The sequence below is a fragment of the Convolutriloba macropyga genome, chromosome 2 (genome assembly GCF_964194025.1).
Source record: "Convolutriloba macropyga chromosome 2, txConMacr16.3, whole genome shotgun sequence".
NCBI classification, from domain to species: domain Eukaryota; kingdom Metazoa; phylum Xenacoelomorpha; order Acoela; family Convolutidae; genus Convolutriloba; species Convolutriloba macropyga.
The window spans coordinates 52,356,948-52,368,708 of record NC_134469.1 but is presented as its reverse complement, the minus strand read 5'-3'; the positions used below and the strand labels follow the sequence as shown (position 1 = coordinate 52,368,708).

Here is an 11,761-nt window from a genome sequence, read left to right as displayed (position 1 = left end):
CGTTCTGGTATTTGCTTGACAGATTTTGACTTCGAGTGACTTCATGATTCAGTGGTCTAAACTGTTTTATCATTCACAATTTCAGACAGCTGAACTCAATTCGTGGCAATTTAGAATAAAAGTCAAATGAAAAGTGCAATAAAATTGCTACAATGCTACAATAAACTTGAGCCTCAACCACTCGCGCCAGAGAAATTTAGATCTATTTAGTTCCGGCACCCAGTGTTGTTGTATAGCACCTTTTACAATATAAAACGTTCGTGCGCCTGGGGACGCAAAAGCTATATGCCCACTAATCGCGGGGACGGAAAATATATCAATTCGTGTGACGTTAAATATCCGTTTAATAGCCGCTGTCAGCGTATCAACGGCTATTATTTAGGTGCACTCCTTTTTACCATCTTTTAAGATCTGTTCATAAATTTTTTGCTTTTTCACGCCAACTACAAGTCACATTAGAGTACTGGTTTTTGTCCCGATGGAGTTTTAAAGGGAGCAAAAAAGCGAGTAGATTTTCAGCGTGATTTTGCTGCCTTTAAACTGGAGTGAGAAATTAGTGTTTAAAAAATTAGATTTTGATGGATTAGGTTTTTTTCACGTACGTCAATTTGTCTTCAGTATATTTTCTCTTGCGTGCCATTATTATGATACACATGTGTTCTAATTGCGCCTATTGGCAGTTGCTTGAATTCTTAAGCTGGCAGCTATTTCCACTATGTTCTGAGAATTTTAGTGAATTCCTGGTTTTTGCCCGTATTTTTTTGTTCTCTCTTTATCACTTTTGCTCTCAAACGAAGCTTGTAGCAATTATATTAGTCCTGTTGGTCTTTTTATGCGATTTTTCGCTTGACCAATTTTTCGTCTGATCTATTTGACTTTTCGTCCTCAAAAATGGGATAACAGGCAGCGCCCAGCGGGCAATAATTTCTCTTAGAGACTTTCAGCTCACTGGTCTCCAAAAATGCGTTTCACAGAAACTGTTTTGGAGACTCATACTTATGGTGTGAAGGGTGGTTCTTAAAGGTTGACCCTCTCACTTCGCCCCCCCCCCCCCCAATTGCCCACCCCTGCGCATCTTTTATTAGTGACAGTCCTCACCGGTTGCTAATGAAGATTAAGTTAATTGAAAGGAATCTTGTAGTTTGTATTAATGTTATGTGACTTTATACCATTCGTTTCAAAAATTTTTTGGTTTTGCTGTTGTTTGTTGTGTTTTTGCCGTCTCTTCGCCTAATATCATTTATGACAGGTCTCATCGGTTCATAATGGAGATTTATTTCATTGCAATAACTGTTTCATTTTCGGCTAATGCTTTTTGTGATTAACTTTATTAGCTTCAAAAAGGATTAGCAAATTTTTGAGTTTTGCTTGTATTTGCTGCACTTACTGCTTCCTTAGATCCTAATCTCAACATTGACAGGCCTCATCGGGCTTCAATGCGGATTCCAGTACAATGATATCGCTTTCTGTGACTTTTACACTATGCGTTTTAAAATGTATTAATGCTTTTTGAATTTTCAACAGTATTTGTTGTTCTTTTTGCTGTCTTATCACTTAGCCTTAAAAACTGCAATGATCGGTTGCTTATGAGGATTTAGTTGATCGATTTTTGTTGTACTTATTGATGTCTTGTCGCTAAATTTCATTTATGCTCCTTCCTTGCTAATGAGGAATAAGTTGGTCGGATTAAATTTGCCACTTCGCAGTTTTTTGTGATTTCTACAATATTCGTTTATTTTAGAAATTTTTCTGGTGCTTTGTGTACTTCTCGCAGTCGTATCACATAGTCTTAATCACAACAGGTCTGATCGTTTGCTTGTGATGATCTTATTGATTGACACAACCGTTTCAATTTGTGTTAAAGCTCTCTGTGGCTTTGCATTATTCGTTTAAAAACTTTTTGAGTTTTGCTGTTTAGATTGACTGATTTAACACAATATCATTTATGACAGGTGTCCTAAGTTGATATTTAGGCTTAAGTTGATCGTAGCAAGTGTTCTAGTTAGTAGCTAATTCTTTTTGTGACTTGAACACTTCGTTTCTAAAATGTTTTGCTATTTTTTGAGTTTTGCTAGTATTTGTTGCACTTACTGGTGTCTTAACACTTAATACCATTATTTATAGGTGTCATGGGTTGCTAGTTTGACATAAGTGAATCTTAAAAGTTAATTGAGCTGATAAGAATTGTTTGATGATTTTGACACAAATTGTTCTAAAAATGATAGTTGATCTTTGAGTTTTTCATGTTTTTGTTTCGGTTTTTATTGTGGTCTTATCGCTTAGTCTCAAAAATTAAAGCTGTTATTGACTTATTAATTTGGCGTAGTTGGCATCAATTTAGCGGCTTCAGCTGTCTGCTATCGGCTTCTTTGACTTAGATGCCCTTTTTAGATGTTCTTGATGAATTTGTGAATCTTGTTCATTTGTAGCTCTATTGTGCCTTCCTCAGCCATTACAACTGCTCAAGAGTATTTAATGGTTTTTAAAGTTTTTTGTATGCAGTGTTTAAGGTGTTTCGCAGTAGTTAATGGTTTTTTGCTGTGACGGCGGTGACTTTCCCCAAGTTTTTTGCTAATTTCTATAGTGTCTTGCCTCTTTTTGGTTTTTCGGTCATTGGTTCGCACAAGGTTGGCGTGGTCTTCTCATTTTAAGATGCATAGTTTCAATCTTTTCCTGAAGTGTTGTTCTTATTGGTTATTTTTAAAACGGTAGTTCTTGGAAAAAGAAATTTTTGAATTGCTTTTAGATGTTTTGTACAGTACCCCTCGTTTGAGAGTAGTTTGTTTGACGTCAATGTGTTGTTTTAGTTTAGTATTGAATATACTCTTGACGGTTTTTGAGCTTATAGTCGAAAATGAGCATATATTTAGTGTCCAAATGCTGGTTGCCTGTTGGATCCTCAGTTACGTCGCCTTATTAAAGGAAAACGAATGGGTAATGCTGAAAAGTTTGAAATGACTGCAAACCTTGTGATATAACTAACGGCAAGTAACTTGTCACCAAATCAAACGTTCTTTGTACGTAGCTACAAGAAAGTGTTTGTTTGCCAGAATAAGATTTCAATTCAGATAGAGTTATCCTTTCAGAAAGCCCACGGAAGACTCTTGGCTGTACACAATGGACTTTGAGTGTCAGAAGTTCCTTTCCAGCATTGCGAATGCACGAGATCCCTTAGTCCATGCACTCAAGTTCCTGATGGATCTCTTTGAGGCCATTTTTCTGGCTAGATTCGTTAGCCTGTACGAAGCGCATTTCTTCCTGCAGGGTATATCTGAACCTGCTGAGTTTGAGGAGATTGCCGTTACAGAAACAAGGGCTCAACGAGACATTATACTGGAGGTAATTACTAGATGGAAGTAAGATTTATGCCAACCAGCCATGCTTTAAATTTTAAAGCAGGCAGTGGATTTGCAGTGAGATTCTGTGTCAAATTTATTTGATTTTTTGCGTTTGTCCCTAAATACTGCCTTTTAATTGCTCCCGAACGAAATCTGAAGTAATTATTGCAAATGTGTGGGCCTGTGCGAAGATGTGAACCTTTAATCCGTTTCAAAGGATTCACACATGTGTGAATCTTTTGAAACGGATTAAAGGTTAGCTGTTTAAAAATTATTAGTGACACTTCAAATGATTTTTGTTCCGACCCCTCTTGAGGGGGGGGGTGAACTATATACTCAAATGGGTTTTTTTTGTTCAGACAATTTTGGGCGATCGATATATTCATCGTAGAGAGTACGAAGATGTGAACCTTTAATCCGTTTCAAAGGATTCACACATGTGTGAATCTTTTGAAACGGATTAAAGGTTAGCTTTTTAGAAATTATAAGTGACACTTCAAATGATTTTTGTTCCGACCCCTCTTGAGGGGGGAGGAACTATATCCTCAAATGGGCGTTTTTATTCAGACAATTTTCGCCGATCGATATATTCATCGTAGAGAGTTGAGACTGGTATCATTAGAAAGCTTGTCCAGCGTAGAATATGGAATTAAAAAGGTTTTTTTTTCGTTTTTTACAGGGAGTTATCGAGGTTTGAACTTCTGAGAAAATAGAATGAATTCTGTTTATTTTTTTCACATTTTCTGGAATTTTTGACTAAAATTTCGCTAATTTTGCTAAAATTTGTTAAATTTTTCTAAAAAAAGTGTTGTTGATTTCATTTAAAGACATTATAATTTTTTCGACTATTTTTATCGAATTTTTTGTCAAAATTTTGTCAGACTTCTCATCAAAAACAGCACGAAATAAGTTTTGTCTTCTTTGATTAAATTTGCAGGAAGTACACACCCAAACATCACTAATGCAGTCTTTGTCGACTCCAATGGGGGCTCTTTCTACTTCAACTTCCTTTGTGAGTGCTGCGTAATTAAAACTTTGCCGTTTTTGCTAACTTTACTCGTTGATTATCAAAAAACGCAGCATTTATTTTTGATTTTTGTGTATAACACTAAAAAAATTAGTTGTTCTTAATAGACGAACAGCATTAGTAGAGCTAATTTTGGACCAATCTTGGACTGTTACAATCTAAAATAATTTGGATTGTAATCAGTCGTTTTTTTAATAAACAAATTCGATCTTTTTTGTAAATTAATTAAATCACAGAGCGTTTCAGGTCAAAGCTCACTAGTGATGGGGCCAATTTTTTTCCTAATTAGCTCTAGATTAATGTATCTGTTTTATTACTTGAAAGCTTGTTGTCGTTTTGACTTGTAAAAATATTTGATTTTTAAATAAATAATGGCTTTTTGAACTTTGCCTCCTTTTTTTTTAATTTGGTCAACTTGTAGCTGAGTGTCCGCAATGAAAGGAAAGAATGCTTCCTCTTTCTACTGATTTCCAATTCAATCTTTATTGTGGTTTTACACCTTAAGTTATGGGTTTCTGGCTACTAATCTGGGATACTACTAGGTTTCGCAGTTTTTTGTTTTCAGGTATTTGCCCATTTTTTCGCGTTTTGTCACATTATCACGTTTCTTACAATTCATATATCTCATAATTGGCGTTCCAAATAAAGCAGAATTGATAACATTAAAATCCTTAAGGATATGGACTCTGGTTTTAACGTCTTCGACAATACTTTCTCGAAGAATTTAATTGAATTTTTTAATTTTGTCTAACTGTCGTTTTTACTTTGTCTTTTTAGTCGTATGAAATTTCCTGTACAATGACCCGGTTTCATTAGCGTTTCATGGAAGAATAGATAGGCCGATATTCTGATATTAGTAGGTAGATGATGGCTTTCATGACTTTGAAAACAATTGTTTTCCAAAAAAAAACACTTTAACTTCGCAATTTTGTTTTTTTTTGTCTGTTTGTTACCTAGCCTCGTTAATTACAGGCCAAATATGACAATTTTTTGTCCTGTGAAGGTGTCAAAGGGATTGGTGTCAATGATAGTAATGTTTTCAAAGAATTCGTTATGACTTTACTGGTTTTCGACACGGGTTTTTCACAAAAAAAATGTAAATTAATTTTTGATTTTTGTCCTATTTTACGTTCTTTTTGTAGACGTAAGTTATATTCTGGATAATTTCAGTTCTCAAGCGCTTCATTTGGAAGAATTGATGAACCTATTTAATTGTTTCATTTGTTAATTGAAGGCTCTCATGTCTTGGTAATAATTTTTTTTTCGAAAGAAAAGTATTACTTAAATTTGCCTCTTTTTTTGACTACTTGTTACCTGTTTTCATTAATGAGAGGTCGCATTATACATTATCGGTCTTCGAAGAAGGTGCAATCGAACATATTTCGAGGGCCAGAGTATGGTTTTACGGCTTGAAAAGCATTTTCGGGCAAAATTTAACTTTGTTTATTTGTTCTTTTTGTAACCATATAAAAACTGAATAACGACAGCTCTTAATTCCCATCTTTAGAAACACTGGTAATCGTAAACATATAGGATATTTTAGTTCATTTTTTATGTTTTTCATTTTTTTGAAATTAATTGGTTTTTTTTTCAAAATAAGCGAGCTTTTCGAGTTTGCTGTTTTTGTTCTTTATTGTCTAATTGTCTATCTGACGCTATTTTGATTCGTTATTAAGTTTTGTTTTTTAAAACGGACACAAAATTTTTGATTTGATTAGTGTTTGTTGTTGTTGTTTGATTTTGTGTTCCTCTTGACTCGCTTTCTTAATATTGGCCTATCTCATCAACTAATGCATCATTATTTACTCCACTGAGTTATTTGCTTTGAAGGCTATCTTTTCGTTCATACACCAATTTTTTTTGGAAAAATACTTGAATTTACTTGGGTTTTGTTATCTGTTCCTCATTTGGTAGACAATTATGCCAAAATTGTGGATCAGCGGGGTCGGAACCTTATGTGCGATCGCCCATTACCGAGCCTCCTTGTTTAATAATAAGTCTTTTGTAATGTCAAGGTCAGTCCGAACCCTGAAAAAGTTCCATGTAATGAAGGCTGCTAAAATTGTGAAGTTTGGCGACATTAATAATGCAAGCAGTTTGAATCAAAATGCGTTTTGAAGGACATTGGTTTTCCAAATGGTTACGTTACGGCGGCAACTCAGTGAAGTTAATTCTCTATCTGTTGCTCTCTATATTCTGCAAAATGCAAGTCTGTGGCAGCTATTCGCCTGCGATGTTTTCCCTCCTTAAATCTTAATAGTGAAACCCCTTCGTAGACTTATTGTCCTCCCCCAGTCACTCGAGCCTAATTCATCTGAAGTGAGTAGGTTGTTTATTTTTTAAATTGGTTCCTTATGACCTCACCAAATATCCATTACTCACTCTGATGTTATCTGATCTTTGCACTTTTTAACAACGCACCGCCAATTTCAAGTTTTATGATGGCATAATACTTGCTCGTCCAATTTCAAAACCTACGAAAATGTTTTTTTTATTTCTCTTTGTACTTTTTTGTTCTTTGCTCTGAAACAATGTTTGCTACAATTCGTTTGATCCTGTTTTTTTTCTTATGCAAATTTTTGTCTGTCCAAGCCCCGGAACTTCTTGTCTGGGTCAAACTTCTAAATTTCGAGGGCCTTGAGTTCACCAAAACGGCAAAGCTTACATATATTTGTTGTGTGAAATGCAACTCTTGAGACTTTTTGACCCCACTCTCTTCACTACCGCTACTAACTCATGTATCTAGGCGTCCGTGTACCCTCGTAGCCACCCAGTTCGTGAAAGTTAGTTCGTTGCGTTTTTCTTGCATTCTTGTGTTCTCGTATTTCCAAATTCAGAACCTATGAGAAGTTTTTAAATAGCCGCACAGCGATAGCTGGGGCTATTATTGGCCTTCTCTTGGTTTTTTACAATTCAAAGAATTTGAATTGTATTGTGGCGCTGTCTTTTTACGACTCGAAGAGGAGTATTGGAGAAGTCCTTTTTTTAATCAATTTTATTGGAGTGATTTTTGAAGCGGGAAATGAAACGCGTGAAAAAATTTGGATTGATTTTGGTGCTGAACAAAAGTGAAGAGAGGAGCGAAAAGAGTGTGGTTTTTGTTCATGCCGCTGTTTTTGAGAGAGCGAGAAATTGATGTGTGAAAAAATTTTCTCTAATCGAGAGAAATTTTGTGTTCACGTGCGGCATTTTACAGCAATTTTTTCTATTTATTTTGGTTGAGAGGTTTGGTTGTGATTTCGTTTTAATTTCAAACTAGTTTTGGTAGTGCTTTGAAGGTTTTTGGAAAATCATGTGAATTTTATGATAATTCGGAGGTTTTTAATGTATTTTGCTGATTTTCGGGCTAATTTTTGCGTTTTTTTGACGATTATTTTGTTTTACTGGCTCAAATGGGTATTAAGGAAACCCCTTCTAATTGAGCAAATTTGTGGTAACAATTGGTTACAATTTTGTGGGTAAAAATCATTTTGTTGAGAAATATCACAAAAAAATGGCCAAAATTGGAACTATTTTTCTTATTTTTTGCAGTTTTTCGTTTTTTTTTAAAGTTTTTTAGCTAAGTTTCTCCGCCTATTATGACTTGCCTTTTGTTTTGCGAGCAACTGGATACCCTATTGGCTGATGGGAATTTTTCTTTGGATTTATATGCTTTTGAAATTTTAAAAAAGTTTGATAACTTTTTCCATTTTTTCAGTGGGAGTTGTTTTTAAGAGCTTTCTTTTCATAATTTAGCCTAAAATATTTTTTTCAAAATTCACATAAGTGGTTTTAGTAAGTACTAGTTGTTTTGATGAAGTTATTTTGCAGAGATAGTTTTTTTCGGGATCTCAATTTATAACAAAATTTGATCAGATGTTTTATCATATTTTAACAGATTTGATTTTATTGTCTTTACCTTTTTGTTTCATGGTTTTGTCTCAAAATAATCATAAATTAGTGAAGGCATGTTTTGTTTGATGAGTAGTTGGATGGCGTTTAAATGGATTTTCATTTCGAGTCGTTTCCGGAATTCTTCCGGCTATGTTTTTTTTAAGATCTGTTCACACATTTTCATGATTTTTGAAGTCAAATTGTAGTAGTGATTTTGGTCACGCCGAAACAGGAAGTGGAGCGAAAAAAAGAGTGGTTTTGCGGCGTGAAATTTTTTCGCTGTAAATTTAAAGTTGAGTGAGAAAACGGTTTTTGAACAAAAATTCGCTTTCTCGCTAGTGGTTTTTTGTTCACATGCGGCAATTTCGCTTTGATTTTTCTGTTTTTTCGATTTTTTGGATCGGATTTTTTTCTAAATGGTTTTCGCAATCCATTCAGAGTCCTTTCTAGGTCTAGTTTTTTGTTTAGTCAATGAAAATTCTTTGAAGTGTACGTCAGAACTTGTCCTGCTATGTTTTTTTTTTATTTCGTCGTCATGATTTTTGTTACGACCATATGACGTCACAGCCACTTTTTGTTCGTTCGTTCATGCAATTTCAACTGAATTGCATGTGTGACGTCATTTTTCGCTCTTAGTGGAGCGAGTTTTTTGTTCATGCGCGTGATTAAATTTTTGGTCACACTTGACTTACCTCACTCTCAAAAATGACTTCCTCACTTTGAAATTGACTTTTATTTATTTTAATTCAAAGAGATAAGGTCAAATGGGTGTGTGTCACTCTAAGTGAAGGTTATTTGAGATCAGCTAATAGAGGCAGCAATAACTTATACAGATTTTTAATCAAAATATAACAGATCAGCCTTCAATGAAAAGACGAATTTTTTGTCTGTCTTTTCTACTGTTTTTTTAGACGGCCGATCTACGAATCTATTGCGACCATTTTCTGGCAATCTGCCAGCTATGTTTTCCATTTCTGATAATCTTGTATTTTTCTACTGTTTGTTTCACTTGACCGTTTCATTTTCAAACATTCTTTCGATTTCACTTCGCGAGTAACTTTTTCGCGCTTGACTTTGATTTTTGAGTGTTCTAAATTGCTGTCATTCTAAATTTCAGGAGTTTCGAGAACGAGCAGAGGCAGACCGAGAATCAGAAGAGACTCCATTCCACAGCATTAAGAATGAGATTGCTCATACGTTTGCTCATTCCTCCAAAGACAGGTTCCTCCTCATCCTGGTCACAACTAGGTGCTTTGCGCTCTCTCTTACCCGTGTACTCAGTAAAGACATCTTGCTCACAAGTACGATTTTAAATCACGGGTAAAAATGAAAATCAGGAATTGATTACAGAATTTGGATCTTTTCCGTTCAAATATGTTCAAATTTGCCCAGTATTTATATAACTCTTCGCCAGCGTAGTGATCCCAAAGGGCTATAATTGAGGACTACAAGAGACTAAGGTAATTCTCAAGTCATTCTTAACCACACAATAATGTTTCCGAGGACAATAACACTAGTAATGTTAATAGATTTTATTGAAAATTTGCTTTTACAAATAAATAAAAACTTGTCTAGCCATGTTATGCTTGCGAAATATTTTTGTCCTAATGTTTTTGTTTCTTTTTATTGTTTATGCCATTTTTAACACAAGAGTCAAAGCGTTTTTCGCTGATTTTCTCAAGTTTTTTTTGAAAATTTTTGTTTTTTCAGTTATCAATTTTATAGAGCACGGAAACTTTTTTAACGCTTGAAAACAGTTCAATGCGAAGCTTTTAACAACATAAAAATGATTTTGACGACCTGGATATCAATAAATTTTGCATTTTTTAATTTTTGCTGATTTTTTTAATAGACGCACAGCGATAGCTGGAGCTATTATTGGCCTTCTCTTGATTTTTTTTATTTCGCCGTCGCGATGGTTACGACCATATGACGTCACAACCACTTCAAATCTGATTTTTGTTCATTCGTTCATGCAATTTCAACTGAAGTGCGTTCATGACGGTTTTTTTTGTTCATTTGCGTGATTTAGTTTTTGGTCACACTAGTAGTAAGAAATGAGGGGGTCTGTCGCCCACCTTTTGACTCATTTCAAATATACATATATAATACATGTATGGTACGCGTATAATAAGCATAAATTATGCAATTCGGCGAAAACTATCAAAATCGTTTCAAATTAAACCAAAAGCATTCTATTGCAATTGCTATCACCAAATAGCAAATTAAAAGGCACGAAATCAATTCCATCACAAGTTTTTGCGAAAAAATGGAATATCACCTAGCTTCATAAAATCGATGGTTTTTTGATAAATTTTTGACCGAAATTTGAAATTGTCAACAAATGTCTCTGCTGTCCTTCTGCGGGGACATTTGTATTTTTTTCCTCTTAGGTTTGAGGAGCTTCCAGGCTGTCTGGAAGTACCTCCGACTCTAGAGTTTTTCACTTTTGGGGGCTGCGAAAGTGGCCACCTTCATAATACTCAAAATGAGCTATTTGGAATTTAATTGAATTCTACAATGCGTGAATTCTGCAATACAAAGTTTTCTCGCTACTAATAAGAACCTAGCTAACTAGCTAGCTGTTCGATATCGGATAATTAACCCCGCTTTGTGAATTTCTAACACAAACATCAATATAGTATTTTCTTCAAAGCAAGATAATCTATTGAGTTTTGCGACTTATGAGCTTTATAATTTAGTCTTTTCTAAGCCCAATTGAGCAAATCAAGTGCAGTATTACCCAAGCTATTGAGCTGTAAGCGGAACGCCGAGAAAAACAGTCAACTTAATTTTGTGTCGAAACTCTGATTCTAATAAACATTTTTAATAACCGATATAATCAAATTTTTACGCTTTCTCAACACCCTTTCTTGCTTTATACGTGTTCAGAGTGGCAAGTAGGACTTAGTTCGCTAAGTCACGGCGGTGTCAGGGTTCCGCCGGCCCCATTAACCGGTTGGGGTGCGCTTCCCATGCTGCTACTACACCAAAGTTAAGTTCTAACGTTCCGCCTCGGGTTAGAAACAGCGGGCTGCCGGGGTTGCCCGCCTGGAGACAAGAACCGTCTCGGAGTCTCTGGAACGTCCCCCTGTGTAGTACAGATGGCTACGCCCTTTTTGCTTTGCTACAAATTGTACTTTAATTTAGAATAGACGCAACAAAGTGAAATATGTTTCAGACTTTGTTTCTTTCAATTTGATCGCAAAATTGCTATTTCTCAAATCAGAATGGGCTTTTGCTGCATTATAGCTTAAATTAAAGAGCTATAAAGAAACGATTGAAAGACTTTATTTACCCATTAAAGTAATGAATTGCAGAGTAATACGCAAATATTAGGCAGCAAACAACATTATTTAACGGCAAAATGAACAAAACTGTTTTGTCAATTGTCTTTGTGGTACATGGCCTTGGAGATACTAATTTTCTGGGCTCTCTTCGCGCTCTGTTATGCGCCTTTTCTTGGGGATCTTGTATTCCTGCTCCACATTTCCACTTGAGCTTTATTCAGGTAAACTTCTTT

The 11,761-nt window shown here is 35.1% G+C and overlaps 1 protein-coding gene across 2 annotated transcripts in view; it reads left to right on the top strand.

Moving 5' to 3' along the window:
* Nucleotides 1–11,761, top strand: part of LOC142358759 (uncharacterized) — a 61,279-nt gene that overhangs the window by 30,592 nt on the left and 18,926 nt on the right. Inside the window, exons 7-8 of one of the 2 annotated variants that reach the window (XR_012761845.1) lie at nt 3,087–3,339; nt 9,356–9,558. Coding sequence is in view for 1 of the 2 variants with exons in the window: in XM_075410331.1 (XP_075266446.1) it covers nt 3,087–3,339; nt 9,356–9,539 (437 nt within the window). In the remaining variant the exon portion in view is untranslated. The remainder of the gene's footprint in view (nt 1–3,086; nt 3,340–9,355; nt 9,559–11,761) is intronic. The other variant, XM_075410331.1, reaches the window with a different exon arrangement.